Consider the following 18,958-nt stretch of genomic DNA (forward strand, 5'->3'; position numbering starts at 1 on the left):
AAAATGCATCTATACAAAAACTGAGTTTACTCATCCATAAATGAAGATTTAATCTAAAAAACTCAAAACAACAAAACAAATCAAGTTGGAATTTGAAATGCTTTTTCTTGGATCATACGAGGGACCAAAATAATATGTCAGGAAATGTAACCAGCACTGGGAGCCCCGGAGTTCAAATTTAAACTCAGAGCCGATGTGAAACATGGACGAGGGAAGAAATACAGACCAGTGAGTCCTCTGTGTGGAGGACAGCTGGTCATCCCCGTAACAAGATAGCAGTAAGTCTGCCACTTGCATGGAAAACAGCTTGTGCCTTGATAACATGCAACTGGGCTCAGTAACAGAAGTGCCTGTGGTGATGACATCATAGCAGGGTCCAGTGTCACCCAGAGGCCTCTGGATATAAACTTACAGACAGATGAAGCTCTGAAGGTGTCAAAAGGCATTGTCGAAGAGAGACACTGTCAAACAAAATTAAGTCTGCCAGATAAAATGAATATAATGTGCTAAAGCTTTAAATTAATATTTAGGTTTTAGCCAGAAGAGCAGGTTTTGTGATAGTGGTGCATATAGATGTAGCTGGTTCACACCCACAGCACTGTGACTGGAGTAGTACTAGACACGTTATTCATGGCAGCATTTCATTTTTTGTAGACAATGGTTCTTACTGCAGTTCAGTTCAGTCCCAAAGTCTTAGAAATAGCTAAAGGACTTTTTCTGAGGCTTGTTTCTCATTTTGTTAGAAAGGCCCATTAAGTGTTGAGATCTTTTATCATACTTCATGTTGTTCGGCTTGTTCTATTTAAGCTATGTCTTTATTCTGCATATTTCTTTGGTTTTTTATAAGTATATTTTTGAATAGAACCAGGATGGTTTAGATATGTTACTTGCTTTTTCCCTTGAACAAGTAAAACAGCAAAGGATGAAACCATTTTGAGTACAAATTATCTTAGTCAGATTATTAAAATTTGTTAGATGATCTTAAACATCTAAAGTATGACAAAAAGAGGAAAAAAAAACAGTTTAGGGCAAAGCACTTTGTAACAAAAATCTATCTTCTATTACATTGAGCCACTGACTGCAAACAATATCAACACTCACACAATCATGACCAACTCACCCAAGGGTGATTATGAGAAGAAAAACAGATGGAATAAGAATTGGAGAAAATACAACTACTGACTGAACTACTGACAGAAAATCAAAATGTTCTCAACTATTAAGAAATGAATGCTAATAAGATGCAAGTGATAAAATCTGCAGGTGAGCCAAGGAGGCAGCATAAAGTCTCTGTGCCTGGAGTTTAGAGAGAGGATTTTATTTTTTTAATATCACGCTTTGTGGATGCTTCACACGTGCACACGTAGTTGCACAAGCATATGCCCACTCACACATAAACAGAGAGATAAAAGTCGTGCCGATAAGCCATTGGCTGGAAACAAAGTCAACCAGTGTAACGAGACACTGAGGGAATACAGAGAAGTGCTGAGAGGCTTGAAGTGAAGGGGAATGAGAGATATAAAGAGAGTCTACTGGGAGGCAGAGACGTGCAGAGTGAAGACAGCAACAGTCCGATTTATCTTTATATAAACAGTAGGAAAAAAAAGAAAGAGCAAATATTACCCAGATTTATGAAGGAAAATTAAATCAGAGGAGGAGAGAAAGGGAAGAACAGAAGTCTAGAGTAGTCCAAAGTAAACAGGTCAAATTAAAAAAAGAAACGGATTGTAAAAGATGACTCACGTCAGCAGGAAAACAGCATGATGTGAAAAAGAGGGATTTCTCTTGCAAGGGTGCTGTTAACTTGAAACACAAACACGTTTCCTAAACAGTGGGCTTCGGTTGCGGTTCTTCTATGCCTAGACATACAGTGTGTGGAAGAAGAAACAGTAAATGTAGAAACTAGTCTTGACATTTTGGTTCTTTTTGTTGTCTCAGCAATTTTTGGCCTTAATTGCAGACAAAGAGAAAACTGGGAATTTTATACGCAAGACTGTTGCAAATCTATAGAGATTAAGTCTAAGACTAAGCCCTCAAAGTTACAATAGTGAAGCCATCAAAGTATAATACCGATGTATAAGAAAAGAATAAAGAACTAAAATGGAGGTTTTTCCACTGAGAAGTACTATCACAATTTCCAAAAAAGCAGATGTCTGAATTAATATTTCATTTTAAGAACTGAATAATGAGTTTATCAATGTCTCTCTGTTTTTTTTTTCCAGTCTTCTGTGTCCTGAGCCTCTTGGCCATGTTGCTTTTCCCAGCATCCTTGTGCCCTCCTCCTTGTTTCTGCTCCTCGGACACCCTTGTGGTTGACTGTGGGGAACGTGGACTTTCCTCCCTGCCTCCTATGCACCTCCTGCCTCCAGGGAGTCGCTCCCTGCTTCTAGCCAACAACAAGTTCGCCTCACTGGGAGCCTCATCCTTTGCTAACCTATCCTCTCTGGAGGTCTGCAGTCATTTGTTAATCATTTTCAGAACATATTTGCCTAATCTTCGAACATTACCTGTTTTGTTGTTGTTTATAATGGACAACAGGTTATTTTTTTAAACTACACACTAAAAACAACAGGATAGGAACTGAAACTCCATGGAAAGTCAAGTATTGAGTGACAAACAGAAAATGTCTGCGCTCAGCTTAATTACATTTGACAAACCGGCTCAAGCTGCAATCTGTGCCTCAATGTTGGCCTGTTTACACATGGGATTTCTAAATGAGCCGAGTGGCTGGTCCACAGTGAAATTCATCCCACACAGTTGGCATGGCTCAGCTCGTTATCAATTAGCAAAGTTCTGATCTGTCTGCCATCTCCTATTTTGGCCCTTAATATGTCACAATCTAAGTTGGGCTGCAGCTCTGAGGACAGTTTAAAAAAGATTGTTCTTGAAAACCGACACTAAATCTATTTCAAATACAGTACCGTGTTGTTGACTGAGTACACTGTTTGCAGATGACAGTATGATTTTTTTCAAAAAAATTATATGACACTTGTGATCTTAATTTTACTCTTGGTTGGTAAAATAAAGAGAGAATTGCCTCAGGTATCATTTGCTTGTTCCAGTGCACAAGCAAAGTGCAACTGGAATTGCACAAGCAAGTTGTAAGAATGTGATTGGCTAAGATTGAAGCAGACAGTATTATAAGTGGGTTTTTTGTGTTTTTTTTACTTCTTATTTTGTTTGTTTTATCTTTCTACTATAGACCTTTTTTGTGTCTGGAATAAATAGATGATTATGATGATAATAACAGACAAATTGAGCTGAACAACCATAGCAGACTGGACATTTGTGGTCCATGGCTTCCTTCCTAACTATTGTTTTTGTCAGAAATATTATAACCATCTTAAACAAGTATAACACGAGAAACAAAACACTGATGAAGTACATTTCTGTGCATTTTAGGAGCTGAACCTTTCAAATAACTACCTGGACAATTTACCAGCCGGATTGTTTAGAGACATGTCCAACCTGACAAGACTGACTCTGCACAACAACTCACTAACAGTAATGGACAGAGAGCTCTTCCAGGTAGGCACTGGACATTGTACTGCATTATATTTTGTACATTCAAAGAATTGCTTAGGCACATGAAAAACCGTAATCCAGCAAAAAAAAAAAAAAAAAAAGTCAAGAATTAAACACTATCAAATGATCCAAAACATCTAAATTACCGTCAAAACAAAAGAAGCTTCTTCAGCATTTAGATTACATTTTGTTCCTGCACTTTAATATATCTTTATCAATTCAGGCAAATATGATGACTTACAACGATAGAGGTATAAAGTACTGCTGGAGTAGCCGACACCACAATGGAAAAAGATAAACTTCAAACAATGAAAGATCTGCTTTTAATGTCTCCATAGGGTTTAGGGAGTCTACAGAGTCTGGACTTGTCTTTGAATGGTCTGTCCACCATTCCCATAGGCTCTATGGATGAGCTGCAGCACCTCAGGTAAATATATAACACCTTGCATTATTTCCAAATGTCACAGACACTCACCTGCCTATTTTATCGGTACACCTTTCTAGTACCGGGTTTGACCCCTTTTGCCCTTTGAACTACTTCAGTTCTCTATGCCACAAATGCAGCATTAAGCAACTGGTGCAGATTTGTCAGCTGCAAATTAAGGATGTGAATTTCCCAATCCATCACACTTCATAGATGCTCTTCTTTGGACATCTTTGGAGAACAGTGAACTCATTGTCACGTTCAATGAAACAGTTTTAGATGATTTAAGCTTTGTGACGTAGTGTGTTATACTTCTGGAAGTAGCTATCAGAAGATAAGTACACTTTTGTCATAAAGGCATGAACAAACTAAGCAAAAATATTAATGTAGGCTGTGATGTTTACATGTCCACTTGGCACTAAGTGTGTTAAATTGTGTCCCTAACACTGCCAGAATATACCATTGATTTGAGGTAGTATGAATCTGTGTTTTCATAATGTCTACACCAAACCCTGACACCAGGGCTGGACTAGGATAAAAATTGAAGTTGTGGGTGAAAATCCCAATAGATCGCCTGTTTCTGACATTCTCAGGTGAACCCATCTGAAACTAATAACCATGCTATGTTCAAAGTAAATTAATTCTGCTTTCAATCATATTCTGATTCTGATTTGAACTTGGAACTTTTCGGAAAATAAAAAAATGTATTGAGCTGCAGTATTAGCCTGAATTCAGAGGCTTCTGATACAGTAAACATATTATCATTATTTTCGGTTTCTGTTTTGCAAGAAAAAAGTCTGCTATTTTCTATACAGAAAATAATAATATTGTCCTAAGTAACTTTTTTTTCTGCCTATTCTTTCAAGGTGGCTCTCGCTGGCAGGCAACAGACTTCATGGTTTGGAGAGGGCAGCGTTTGAGCCACTGGTCAATCTGCAACACCTAGAACTGGGACAGAACCCTTGGGAATGCGACTGCAACCTTCGTGATTTCAAACACTGGATGGAGTGGCTGCTGTACCGAGGTGGATTTTTTATGTTACAACGACCGACCCTATTGCATTAAAGGAGGCAAAAGAATGCTAAAATATTGTTCTAAAATTAAGGAATACTCAAAAAGGAGACAGCTGGATGCTGTGAAAGACTTTGAATGCTTTGAGCTCTATTATTTGGCTACCCAGCTCTGTTAACGCACATTTCAGCTCTCATTGTTTTTCTTCGTGCCTCTGCAGGCTTTTAGCACATCAGATAACCAACAGCTGCTCTCGTGTGTAAAAATCTACATTCACCTCAATGCCTGGGGCCTCAGATGCCTTGCTAATGAAGTATTTCTTCTTTTTTTTCTACTCCATTCTGCTCTCCTTTTGATTCTGCTCTCTTCTGTCTAACTGAGCTGCACTCTCGCTCAGTTCAGCGCTCTTCCGACAAAGACGAACAGGAACGTGATAATTTAATAATCATGAGAGCAGCAGAAAAAATTACAAGAAGGCATTTCAAACTTGAACATGAAATCATGTGACTTTAGCCTCTAAAAAGGAGAAGTAATGCATAAAATGCATTCAGTTTATTTTTCAAGATGCTTCTTAAATTGCAAAGCATTTAAAGATAGAGGACTTGTTTCTGTGAGGCGTCAAGATTAATAAGCAACTCTGACCTAAATAATCTTCTCTAATTTGATCCTGCAACTTGATCACAGCTCTTGCTTAACTTATTTGAGGTCACACTGGCTTTCTGACATGCGACCTTAAGATGGACACCAAGTTTGGAGGCTCAGGCAGGATTTAAAGAGAACAAAAACTCAATCATTGTGCTGTCTGTGGGAATTAGTGACTCAGATATTTCTTATTTTTCACACGGCACAGCTCTGCTGAAGCAAGGCATGTCATCACATAAATTGTAGAAGGGTTTAGTTGAGCACAGCAAATACCGTGCCTGTATTAAGAGCTGTATGACTCATCTTGAGTTAGAACAGCCACCTCTCTGTTTCGTTTCCTTGCTTTTTTGTTAATCAGCATTGCTTCACATGTAAAGAGTAGGTTTTTTGTGTGTGTTTTTTTTAAAACAAACTCCTCTGTGTATTTCCTTCAGGGGGTAAGGTGGATGCATTGGAGTGCACACTACCAAAGGACCTGCGTGGGAGGGATATACGCGGCGTTCCGGTGGAGATGTTCAACTACTGCCTCCAACTTGAAGATGAGAATGGAGGAGGAGGGGGTGGTGACGGTGCTCGCTCTGGACAAGGAGGCGGCCCTCCATGCAGCAGGAGCGCTCTCATCCCAAGTGGGGCAACACCAGTTTCCGACAACAGCGGCAGCACCGGTGTTGACTCCTCTTCATCCACAGGAGGCGGCGGAGGCGGCGAGGCCTCGTCGGATTGCAGCCGTGCCCGCTACCGACCCGTGAGCGTGCGCCGCGCCATCGGCACGGTGGTGATTGCTGGCGTGGTGTGCGGCATTGTTTGCATCATGATGGTGGCTGCCGCTGCTTATGGCTGCATCTACGCTTCTCTAATGGCCAAGTACCAGAGAGAGCTGAAGAAGAGGCAGCCGCTAATGGGGGATGGAGAGGCTGACGGGGAGGACAGGGAAGACAAACAAATCTCCTCTGTGGCCTAAAAAGAGAGATGGGACAGAGAGGAGCTGGCAAGTCAAAACGGGGGAAGGCTATAAGCGATGAAAATTAAAGGGCTCTAAGAGGAGAGAGATGGACAGGCTTGTTTTTCTACTCACGGACAATATTGTATCTCTCCCTCTGACTCTCATACTGACACCTCTTTCCCATTTTTTGTCTTCCTTTCCTCATCCTTAATCTATTTTTAACCTCCTCCAGTCTTGTCCTTCTCTCTAACATACTCTCCCACACACACAAACCTTATCTGTTCCCTGATTTTCTCTTCAATTTTGGGCCCATTCTCTGTCTGCAGTATTTCTTACCAATTATTCTTCCAAGTTGCCTGCCAACCACCTACTGCAACTAAATTTGCCATTATATTGGCAAGGAAAAACAAAAAAGAAACAGATTTGGTATGTCCCTATACTATGAAACATATCATTTAAGATGTTATGAAGCACCCATGCTGCATGGTCAGTAAGTATTTGCAAACCTGGAGTGAGGATTCAGGGATTCACAGTATGGTGTTAATTGGACCAATGTTGACACTGACTCGTAGATTCTGTGCCATCACCTGACTTTTCCTCTTCAAACCCAGTGCTTACTTGGAAAAATCTGAATTCCAACACATTTAGTCCTCAGAGCAAATTTTAACAACTACCTTTAGTCTACAAGCTCTAAGAAATGACTGACATTAAGAAGCACATTTTGGATATTTATGCTAAAACAAAAAGAGGACTGGTAAGTTGCTTATCTATGCTGATGAGACCAAAGTCGTAGAGAAAAAAGATCTGGTGTGTGAAAATCCAAGAGAATATGTCAGCGACTACATCAACCTCCGTCCCTCTACCTGTAGCCACTGCTTCGATTGATCTTTCTGGACTAACAAAGATCAACAAGTAGAAACTACTACATAAGAAGCTCATTTGTCAAGACTAACCAGAAAATACAGTAGCATTTATCTGCAATTTTATGCTGATGAACTTGTCATATTCAGGAAAAAAAAGCGAGATGAAGCTTCTAAAAATGGTCTGGACAAATTAACATCTCAATCAGTAAAAGAAGTAGTAAAACTTCACTTGTGGATTAATCGTGAAAATTCCTGGGAAAAGGACAACAGATTTTATTCTCCGTTTACCCCCTCAAGGAGGTAAAGGTTTGTTACAGTGACATGGACAGCAACCTCAGAGAGCACTGTCCTCTGCTAAGGACTATGAAATGTAATCTATGAACTACAAATGTTGCCCTTCTGCACTTTATTTCTCTTATCAGATACCCTCTGGTCGTTCTCCAGCCTCTTTCCTCCTGTACCTTTCAAAGACAGATAAATCACCCAGAGAGATTATAAGGAAAGGGATTATCAAAAAAAGCTGCTATTTTACTCCCTCCTCCCGTTTTTCCATCTCCTCACCCATCTTTCTACCCAGTAATATTTGCGGAAGCTTTTTCCACACTGCTTAAGGATTTCATCTGCCCCTTTCAACAATCCCTTCCTTAAAACAGTTTCTCTTTTTATTTACCAAGAAAGGTCTGCAATATGCAATGAAAATTGTCTCTCTGTTAGCAGGATTTGACAGGAACATAATTGTGTTTATATATACATGCATAGTATTCAGTTTGTTTGGAAACTGTTTCCATTATTTGATTAATTCCCCTAAAAGATTTATGTGAGCAATTTTCTTAGGTGCACAGACAGTGATTTCAGTAGCATTTATTGCATCCCTGAAATAAATATAAGCTCCCTCTCAATTTTTGATTGGCTTGGAATAAACCTATAATATTAACGTGTTTCTGATATCAGATTTTATTGCAGATATTATTATGCTAGTCTACTATGATGTGTTGGCCCAGAAATTCCAGAAATCTATCTGTTTTTTGGTTTCTTGTATGAACCCACAATGTATGTGTCCTTTGTTGTGTTGATGGATTCGGTTTTTTGATTTAGATTTTAATATCACCGCGATAGCTATTTGTTGTGTCCTTCCAACAGTTGCTAAAGTTTATGTAAGAAACTTAGAGTTTAAAGTGTCAGAATGGGCTTTATGCTGCCTTGTCTCTGTTATTTTGAATTAAATCTTAGGTTTTATAAATGACAAGACTTTTTTTTGCTATTTTAGCTGAACCTCCTTGTGTGCACCCATGAGAAGCATATAAATCATTCAGAAAAGCAGTTAAAAATATATATTTTATGTCATTTTTTAGCCGTTTCTTCATTTTTGTCATCTTTTGTATGGTTTAACATCAGACTAAGAAGTAGACATTAAGTACAAGAGAGTGAACTTAAATTAAGTCACACTGAAACTTCATGTCCCTTTTCATAAGCCACCTAGAAGGCATAGTCCGTCTTTATTACAATTTGGCACACACGCAGAAGCAATAGCTTTTTAAACGGTTTAATTTTCAGGAAGCTGACACATACAAAAGGGCACCACAACCCAAAAATAGCTGCAAAATGAATTGAGCGATATGCTACAGGCAGTTTCTATACATGCTACCAACAGAATAAATAAGAAAACAACTGTTTTTATTTTCAATGCATGGTTGGTTAAGGCTACAATTAATACCTAGAAATTACTCAAAAACTGAAATAAGTAAAGAAGAAACAGGTTTCAACATTGAACAATTACCAGAAATGTTTCCTGTAGTTGAAATTCATAGAAAAAGCAGAGATTTCACTCCATTCCCAAACTAAAATCCACAATGACTCCCTCGCGTATAAAAGTCATTGGTGTCTGCTTATGGCATGTTCCATTTAAATTTGAATTTGAATCTTTGAAATTGATCACTTTTAATTTAGGTTGGATGTTACTTCAAGATTTCAGTTTTAAACCAGTATGATTTTCTCATTAACGTTCTTGCTGGCCTGACTACTTTTAGAAATAAAAACAGATAACTGTTCAGTCCAATGCATTTTGTACTGTCAAACACTGTAGTAACACATTTGGTACTCTTTATGTGAAAGATTTCATTTGAATGATAGAAAGGTCCAGTTTTGTTACCACAGCCCTGGCTCCTGGTGTGTTATGAGCATAATTGGGTATTGTCAGAAGTTTCTCCACTTTACTTTTCTTTTGAGAAGATTCTGATGTAGTGAAGATGATAAATGGCCCAAGGTTACTACTGTGTACCGATAAAGGCAGCCCAAGAATCAGCAGTAGTAGTTGTACCACAGACTGAGGCACATAGCATTAGAGAGGGTTGCTCATATTTGACAGAGAAACTATGTACCCTCCTCCCAAGTTAATGCATTTCCTGCTTGCATGAGGCCAAGTGGTGGTATTGTGCCATTTTCCGCCTTGCGGGGAATCTTCTTTACAACACAATGGGTGTAGGTGCCATCATGTACCCATCATTTCTAACATCAGGTCACTGCAACCTCTCTACACCCTACATGGGAGGTAGCTGTATGACCCAACCACCTGGCCTCATGCATATCAAAGATGTAACCTCTATCAAAACCTGCCAAGTGCCACTAATGCTGCATAATGCATCCACAAAGCATCTCCTGTGTGTGTGACCTTCACACTTTGTTCTGACTGACTATCTGACACTTTGGTAACATGTACCATGACGCTCTTTCTAGAACTGCCAGCATCTTCTAAATTGAATCATTTACATAGTAATAGCTGGTCTGCATGTGCACCACATTGTGTACAAACTGGATCATTCCTTATTGGTCCTTCACTTTTTCTTAAATCAACGAGTGTACAAGGTAGATTCTCCCTCTAAAGCCTTAATGTATGATATGATTTGCATCCAAAAGGCAAAATCCATCAGTAGTGTTTTTCGTGCATCAAAACATAGCAACACACATATTAATGCAGGTTATGGCTGGTCTCTGACTGTATAGTACTGTTCTGCTTTAGAGCACATTATGTTTTCTAAGGACAAAAACGTTCATGCAGACGTTCACAAAAGTGAATTAGTCCTCAGAGAAGTAGAGGCTAACAGGATCCAGCAGGATAATTCCCAAACAACTAGACCCAGAAATGTACAGAAGCAAACTAAACAGTGCTGTTGCACAAATGAAAGCCTGTTGTAAAATCCAAAGGTTTACTTTACTTTAGGGAAACACAACTTGGACTCACAGCTTTGTAGAACCATGCTTCAAAAAATTTGAAATATTTATTTAATGTAAAATTTAGTAACTGTGCAACATGGACATTTAGTGAGAAAATATGAAACGCTTAGTTCTGCTTTTAAAATCACAAGTGCAGAAGGTAAGAGTTAAAGCAGTACTGTTCAACGCTACTTAAAGTCTCAATGGGTGCTAAATGGTTATTTTGCCTTTTACACTTAATTTACACACACAACCCCACACATAAGAGACTTAAGCAAGCTAAATTAACTCCAACACCAAGGTAGCAACAAATTAATTGAGAAAATTAGGGTTGTCTAATTTTAGAAACACATTAATCTGCAATATTATTGTGATGGTAATACTACTAATGTTTAGCCATGTTTTTTAATCCTGTCTTACTTTCCCATCATCATGAGACCTCAAACCAAATGTATTAGCAACACTGCAAATTCTGACTTAATCTATGATGCTTAAGTTGAGCAAAATCATCTGTAAAATGTATGTAGGTAAAGTTAAATTGATTTAAAAAAAAAAATCAATTTAATGATTTAATGATGTCTGCTATGATAAAAAATCACTTTCAGAGACTCCAACTGTCTATGGATTTAAAAAGATTTTCCCATAACTCCCTAATCTGCAGGTCTGGTAATATTGACAGCAAAGTATGCCAGCTAGTTCAATCGTCTTCCTATGTAGCCTTTGTGTATAAGGAAAAATAAATTCTAGCTTGTTGCATAAACACTGCATCAGCAGCATGATAACTGAGGGCCTCCATGGCACAACCCAGAAATATACAGTGTGTTGTGCTATTAGATTATTACAATACTGATATAAATAAAAACATATCACATGTGTCAGCTTTATGTCCACCATGCACAACATTATGCTTTCATTAAAATGTAAAAAACTAGCATCTATTCCAAAAGAACAGGTGTAAAATATTCACATCCATTAGGCTTAGACTGAATGAATACAAACAAGAGTTTCTCCTTTTTTCCATTCCTCACCTTCTATCTGCTCTCACCTCTTTTTATTTCTAATCTTCCCTCAATTCTTTTTACTCTCACTTATCTTGTCTCCATTTATCTTCCTGTCACCTCCTCTGCCATCTTTTTTCTAAATCTTTCACCTTTTTCTCTTTCCCAGTATTTCTTCTGCACCATTACGTCTATTTTTTTCCACTGCCTCTCATGTTGGTTTTTATTTACTGATCCCTCGGTTCAGATTTTCTATCTGTCTTTTTATTATCCTTTCAGCACCTTTGTACAGAGCATGACAAAATTATTCACAGCTTGTCATTTGTGTTGCAGCGAAGAACTAATCTCTAGCTGAGCCCTGATTCTGGATCATCCTCCAACAGATGAAACCACTGGCCTTCATTGAAGAATGTGAAATTAAATCAGCCACCAAAATAGCATGAAGGAATAACATGCAAGTAAACAGAGACATTGATGAAGAACGGATCTTGCTCGTGTTCAGGGAAACACTGACACTCTGTGGTCATGAAAATAATTGTAGCTCCATAGAAATTAAATTACAATCCAAAATATGAAGGACATCTATTATATTTTTAAAAGCTTTTCTCTTTCGGTTTTTGGTCAGGCTTGTAGATAAAGATAGATGGATTCTTTTATATGACTGTGAAACTGTGAACAGAGGATGAAAATGTTTGGGATAAAAATACAGAAGAAGCTCATGGCACACTGTACAGTAGTGTTGAAGTCACAGCAGCGTGCTTTACTAGTATGGATTTAACAACAGTACAGAAATGTACCAAACATTATTATAGTTTTTCCCTTCACAGTAAATTGAGTAGTCCTAAAAAGTTACTGTAAGTTAAAGATACATGTGTTCAGTGGAAAGGAGGTTAAAATGTACATATACATACAATCAGAATACCGATGCAGTCAAACATGCTCTCATTCATTTGGCTCAGACACCAAGAAAAACTTTTGTTGCTGAAGCCAATTATGACGAACATGCAAAAGATACCTACAGTATATACTGCAAGCTTTGATACAGATGTTACACCTCTGTAGATCTAATTAGAAGCAAAATTTTCTCATTGATAAATTTACAACATTATCTCCAACACCTACCAACCTTAAACCTCTGAGAAGAGTAAAACAGCTGAGTAAGGTGAGTAGGCACGTGGTTAAAATACAGTGGAAGAATTTAGTTGCATATGTTTCTGAATCAGTCAGCTTCTAAATGTTTGATATCCTCTCCTTTTTTAGAAGAAAACCTCCTTCGCTTACTGCAGTGAAAAACAGAAGCAGAGTGGGAGTTTAGAGAGTGACAAGGAGAGTTACAAGGGGAAGAGATGGGCAGAGCAAGGGGGAAAAAATCTGCCAAAATGAAGAAAGACAGATCTGACAGCTTAGTTGGAGAGGAAAAGAAAAATTGGAAAGATGTTTGAGTGGGTTTAACAGGGTAAAGAGGACAGTGAAATGTGTCTGATTCTACAAAGGGAGACCCAGAAAATTAAAATGAAGGACAGACAGAAAGAAAAATAGAACTAAAGGACACAAGGATGGACAGACACAATAATGTAAACAAACAAAATGGTCTCTGTTGCTCTTCACTGTTCATAGTTGCTACATCTAAATGTGAAAAAAAAAGATTTAAATTGGATTAAAAATTAACATCCACTGACACCGTAAAAAAAAAAGAATTAAGAATAGAGAGGATCAAACTCAGAATCACCAGCACAAATAGAAGTTGATTTGGAATGCTAAAACTCATCCCTATAGCCTTAACATACATTATAGTGCATATATATATATATATATATATATATATATATATATATATATATATGCATATATATACTGTACATTATAGTGCAGCCTTCCACCTACATTGGTTCACAGAGTTCAGAATTAGCAGTTCAGTGTGTTGTTGTTTTAAGAATAGGACACCATGCAGACACAGCATAAAAAAGATCAAAGAATAAAAAGCTGTAACATTTACTTCTTCCTGTTTCTCACGCTTAAATATATCATTTTTACACTTCAGTTAGTGAACAACAGGTTTATATGTTATTATGAGTTTACTCAAGTGTATGTAGTGTTTCCCAGTCTGGTCTAGACTGGTTATCAGCACAGGTCAACCATGTCTGACTGAACCAAACGGAAACAAATCCTGCAACAATATATATTTTATATTTATATATTCCTTTATTTAATCAGGTAAACCCCGTTGAGATCTAGATCTCATTTTCAAGACGGACCTGAGCAAAAAATTTGCAATACATAGCAACCTGATTACAAGATAAAAACAATTAATACATATGCACAAGTATAAAACAATAAAAACAATGACACTGTTTCATAGATGTTAGGATTCTCCCTCTTGGCGCAAACCGGAACCTCTGCTGGCTATAGTCTTACTTCTCTTTCATCTCACTTTAGATGTTTTCTTAGCAAGGAGTTTAATTCCTTTAATGTAAGAAAATCTGGCACAATGCCTCCAAGCAAGCCACTAACTGATAACTGTGCTCCACCGTGTTGCTCTTGCAGAGCAAATGCGAGTTATTTTAAGCACAGTTCAGACATCGCATTTAACAAGATTCAATCACAAGACAGCTCAAAGTACAGTCTGCTATAAACTGTATCCATCCAGTTGATTTTCAGAGACTGACAATTGTGGAATGAGAAATTAGCTACAAGGCACTGGGAGGTAAAAGTCCTCTCACTGAAACTAGTGAGCTAAGCACTATTTTTCATGGAACTTAGAAGTGTAGAGTTTGAAATATAAAACTTAAAGCACCCAAATAAAATCATCTAGATATTATGTCCAAATTCAAACAGTACATTTCTACAAGGTCTGCAACAAGCTACTTCTCTTCTTCACCTTTTGATTGCCTCACATCGAGTCTACCTGAGTCTACAGCTTTAATGTCTTTCTTTTTTGGGTTTGTTGTAAGCAAAGTGAGTAGTGGTGTTTTTAACTTTGATACTACAATAACCACAAGAGATTCATCCAGCACAAAAACAGATGCTATTGCGACAAACCAACAGATAAGTCTCAATTTAATATCACTATTGATTGCAATGTACTGTAAAATTAAGTTTTACTTATTTTTTTTTATTTTTGTTCAAATGTCTCAAACAAATTAGTAAAATTTAACATCCAGTTTTGCTGGAAGAAATTCCACAAACTTTAGGACAAAGTAAGGAAATCAAAGTTTAGTCATTTAAATATGCAGAGCTTAGAGAAATCAGTGGAGAACATTAAAAGAGGTGGAGGATTAAGAGAAGATTAAACAGGAATGGGAAGAAGAAATAAGAGCTGTCATCCTACCTCCAGCGATGGCTGTTTTCTTGCCCACCGTCACAGTCACAGCAGTGGAGCTAATCACAATTCTTCCTGCTGGTAGAGCAACAGAAAAATCTTAAAAAGAAAATCCTGGCACCTTTGTCATTTCATGCATAATGAGACACATGGATGCATGCATTCTTTTCTGACATGCAGAAGCACAATACACAGTTTAAAAAATTTTTTTTATTAATCAGCATTTTAGAATGTTACTGTCGGATTAATGCAGCGGATTTGCTGAAATGTATCTAGAAAAATGTGTGGCAGGCTGACTTGCACTAGGTTAGGCAATATTAAGATTCATGCTCTATTTTAAATTTGTTTTGCATCTATTTGCAGCCTTCAGCAGATGCTGACAGTCATCAAGCCTCAGATTTCAAACAGATTAACATTTCAAGTGTTATATAACTGAGATTAGGAGAGCTAATTGAATAATACATTCATAACCAAAGGAATGCATTTGTATATTTTGGGAGTCCATGTGCTCTCTGTATTTATTTTCCGTTACTTATCCTGTGATAACTTGCACTGCATAGATTCTCTGATATAATTTTTATAATAATGTATACTATTGAAATGGGTGAAAATGAAGCAACAAGAATCTTCCTCTCTGATGGGAGAAAACTGACAGGATGTTCTCATATTTAAATGGCATGCTTTATGAGTGGGAACCGGAAAGATAAAAAGGAAAAGGCAGGACCGAGCCAAAACTGAAAATAAACTAAAAACAGAAACACAGAGCTACAGCAGTTTATATCGTCTTAAGCCCAGAGCCAAGGAAAATTATGGGCAGGATAGATTCAAAAGTGGAGGCATGCCAAGTATCAGAGGCAGTTCTCTACCCTGCTCCTCCACACGGTGTTGCACCTCTTCTGAACTGAAGGTGGCACTATAGGCAGCCTCATAATCCCTGAATAGATCTGAAAATGACACACTATCTCTTTTTCACCATCGTCCTAAAACATTTAGATGATTATTTAAAATTTAACACGCACTATTTAACATAAATTAATAATTTGTATAAAACAATCTGAAAATGTGAATACATTAAAAAGGAAAAAAAGAAAAAAAAATCTTTCAGCTTTATTCTCAGAATACTCTTTATAGTTTTAAACAGTCCTTGCATTGCGATCACTAACGTGAAAGTATTTTATTACGATTTTATGTGAAAGAGCAACACAAAGTTGAGAATAATTGTCAACTGGAAGGAAAGTGAATAAGAATTTTGTACAAATAAAGTCTAAAACATTGTTTCCGATATATTTATTCACTTTTCCACCACACGTTTTACATGTTGGCAGAAAAGTTACATTTTGTTCTCAAAAATACTTCAGGATGCATACGACAGGATTTGATAGGTTCATTAGGATTTTGTAAAGTGGCAAAATATAAAAAAGTTTCTTTTTCAACTTCTTTTTATTGTGTAAAGAATTAAAACTTATTTCAACATGGGAACATTTTAAAAAGCTCAAAAAGAAAAATCTACTGCCAACAGTTAAGTTATTGTCAAACCTAAGTAGAGGAAATATTAGTATAACGTGACAATCAACATAATGGAAGAAGATATGTTTGTCCAAATAATGATTTTTCATGAAAAATATTTTCTGTGACTAAGAACAAATCTCCAGATTACGTCAACAAATAACTTCCTTTTGAAAAATAATACATAAATGCATATATAGACACAATTACAAAGTTGTAGGTTGCCAACTGTTGATAAATGAACCTTTTCATAGAAATAGCTACAATATATGGAAATTAAAAAGATTGACAGGTATTCTATATGTCTTTCCTAATTATTCTCTAAATTGTTTGCAACGTGAAGGTGATCCCACTACCTCTTGTGTCCTGTCTGGGCATGTAGTACAGAAACTGTCCAACTGGATACTCTGCTGCTCTGCGGTACCACACAGGGAAATGGTCCAGAGTGAACATGTTCTCTTTATCTGTGGAGGTCAGGAAAGACCTACAGGGACAAAAGCCATTGAAGTTTACCTTTAGTTTAAAATCTCTATATATGAAGAACAACAGAGAAATGAATTGAATGTTGGTAGAAAATAATGCTTATTCTCAATTTGGAAGAGAACAGAGGGAAAAAATCTCAGAGGAGTCAAGTCAATGACCTGCCTGACTACCACTACAATGTTTAATGTTTGAAACCTCTTAAACCTCTTAAACATTGTAGCTGTTTCAATAAACACAAAATACTGCTTTAACACTCACTTGCCAACTCTTTTTTCAACACCCGTGTACCTCAGGAACCTCTGCAAGCCTGAACGAGTCCCCAAGAAAGCAGTCTCAACACCATCGTCCATACTGGGAGAGCAGCAAAACACAAAGCTAAAAGGTCAGGCGAGGTTGAAATATAAGGCTGGAAGCCCAACACTGCATCCAGAGAGAATTTTCATGGGTTTCATTTCAGTGTTTTTGTTCACCTAGATGTGTTAAGCATGAGAGCGGTCCAGTACGCTTCCATAGGTGCTGTAACAACAGCATCAAATAGAGTCTGTTGCAACAACTGTCTATCACCTGTAAGTACAAAATAAGAGGGAAAAATCTGAAAGTTTTCAAAGAAAATATTTACATTTCAAATCGCAAGTAAACAAAATTATTTTGTAAATGAAACTGAGTGTAGGCTTACAGCGCAGATCTTTTTCTTTCCCAGTGAGATATTTTATGACAGCCTGCAGCTGGGTCAGTTTGCGATGTGATGGGTCGATATCTATCTCACAATAGGTCCTGCAAAAACAAAATGTGTAGATAAATATTTGTATGAAGGAAAACAACCTTTCCACTGAAACTTTTAAAAGGAAATTCAATACTATATGTTTACCACTCATTGGCTAAGGTCAGATCTGGAGTGATTAAGTCATGAAGACCTGAAGAACAAAGAAAGAGGAAAAGGAGAGACTGAAAAGGTTTGTTCTCTTTAAAAAATCAGACAGATTTACTAAAGCTTTAAATCTACCTTCATCCAGTGAGACATTTCCTGTGAAGATGTACTCTCCAAACCCTCTACTCAAGACTATACCAAGACTGTCAAAATAGGAAAAGAAAAAACGTGTAATAATATACACAATAGCACAAGCATCCATATGCTTACAGGTGATAACATCTAAAAATATACATTGTTCATATACAGTAATTCTAGTTATGCCAGGATTAGTGTTTTTAAATAAATGAAATATTTCTCTGTATGGTGAGCATACAGTGCCTTTTTCACATTACAGCCACAATTTTTAATACATCCTTTTGGGATTGTGTGTGACAGAACAACACTAAGTGGTGATTAATTATGAAGTGAAGCAGAAAAAATATGTTTCTAAAGCTTATTTATTTAAACAAATGCCATCAGATGTCACTAAAATGCCATGAAGTCCTCAGAGGTCTGTTACAGAATATTAGTTAACAAACAGCATCACAACGACCAGACAGCAGAAAGGTCAGGGAGGAAGTTGTGGAGAAGTTTAAAGCAGGGTTACAGAGTGCTAAAAGTGTGTTTACAGTGAGCTTGAACTATTTTGCATAAGAACAATCATCTTTTAATGTACAGAGCTGGGAGCGACACAAAAGGTTAGCAGCTGTAAGCGCAATGAGAGGTGGTACCACAAAGTATTAACTCAGGAGGCTGAAGACAAATCCATGCCACACTTTTCATATGTAAAATAAAACTCTGAAAGTCATCAGATCATTTCCTTTCTAAGTCAAAATCCTGGACTGTCTTATATCACATTTATTCCCAATGAAGCACATTGAAGTTTCTGGCTCTAAAGTAACAAAATGTGGAAAATAAATTTCAGTAGTGTGAATACTTTTGCAAAGCACAGTAGATGCTATTTGCAAAAATAATCAAACAGACCTGAATGGTGTCTCATTTATGACGGTGTAAGAATAATCATTCTTCAAAAAGATCACTCTCCTCTGCAAGAAAGAAAGACAAAAGATCACAAATTTGACAACAATAAAATAATAATCATGCACAACTGGTAAAACAACCAT

General features: G+C 37.2%; 2 protein-coding genes across 6 annotated transcripts in view; one reads left to right on the forward strand and one right to left on the reverse strand.

Moving 5' to 3' along the window:
- cacna2d4a (calcium channel, voltage-dependent, alpha 2/delta subunit 4a) overlaps window positions 1-18,958 on the reverse strand; it is a 76,944-nt gene that overhangs the window by 41,816 nt on the left and 16,170 nt on the right. For 2 of the 3 annotated variants that reach the window (XM_028043929.1, XM_028043930.1), the window contains 9 exons: window positions 18,819-18,880; window positions 17,928-17,995; window positions 17,793-17,838; window positions 17,601-17,698; window positions 17,395-17,488; window positions 17,183-17,275; window positions 16,798-16,925; window positions 15,802-15,879; window positions 14,945-15,013 (listed from right to left, as the gene is read on the reverse strand). In XM_028043929.1, coding sequence (XP_027899730.1) covers window positions 14,945-15,013; window positions 15,802-15,879; window positions 16,798-16,925; window positions 17,183-17,275; window positions 17,395-17,488; window positions 17,601-17,698; window positions 17,793-17,838; window positions 17,928-17,995; window positions 18,819-18,880 — 736 coding nt within the window. The remainder of the gene's footprint in view (window positions 1-14,944; window positions 15,014-15,801; window positions 15,880-16,797; window positions 16,926-17,182; window positions 17,276-17,394; window positions 17,489-17,600; window positions 17,699-17,792; window positions 17,839-17,927; window positions 17,996-18,818; window positions 18,881-18,958) is intronic. The other variant, XM_028043931.1, reaches the window with a different exon arrangement.
- Window positions 1-18,958, forward strand: part of lrtm2a (leucine rich repeat transmembrane protein 2a) — a 38,879-nt gene that overhangs the window by 13,548 nt on the left and 6,373 nt on the right. For 2 of the 3 annotated variants that reach the window (XM_028043932.1, XM_028043933.1), the window contains exons 3-7: window positions 2,223-2,449; window positions 3,403-3,528; window positions 3,864-3,952; window positions 4,816-4,973; window positions 6,037-8,752. In XM_028043932.1, coding sequence (XP_027899733.1) covers window positions 2,223-2,449; window positions 3,403-3,528; window positions 3,864-3,952; window positions 4,816-4,973; window positions 6,037-6,563 — 1,127 coding nt within the window. In that variant the 3' untranslated portion in view covers window positions 6,564-8,752. Of the gene's footprint in view, window positions 1-2,222; window positions 2,450-3,402; window positions 3,529-3,863; window positions 3,953-4,815; window positions 4,974-6,036; window positions 8,753-18,958 lie in introns of those variants that run through there. The other variant, XR_003598909.1, reaches the window with a different exon arrangement.

The sequence above is a fragment of the Xiphophorus couchianus genome, chromosome 17 (assembly GCF_001444195.1).
Source record: "Xiphophorus couchianus chromosome 17, X_couchianus-1.0, whole genome shotgun sequence".
NCBI classification, from domain to species: domain Eukaryota; kingdom Metazoa; phylum Chordata; class Actinopteri; order Cyprinodontiformes; family Poeciliidae; genus Xiphophorus; species Xiphophorus couchianus.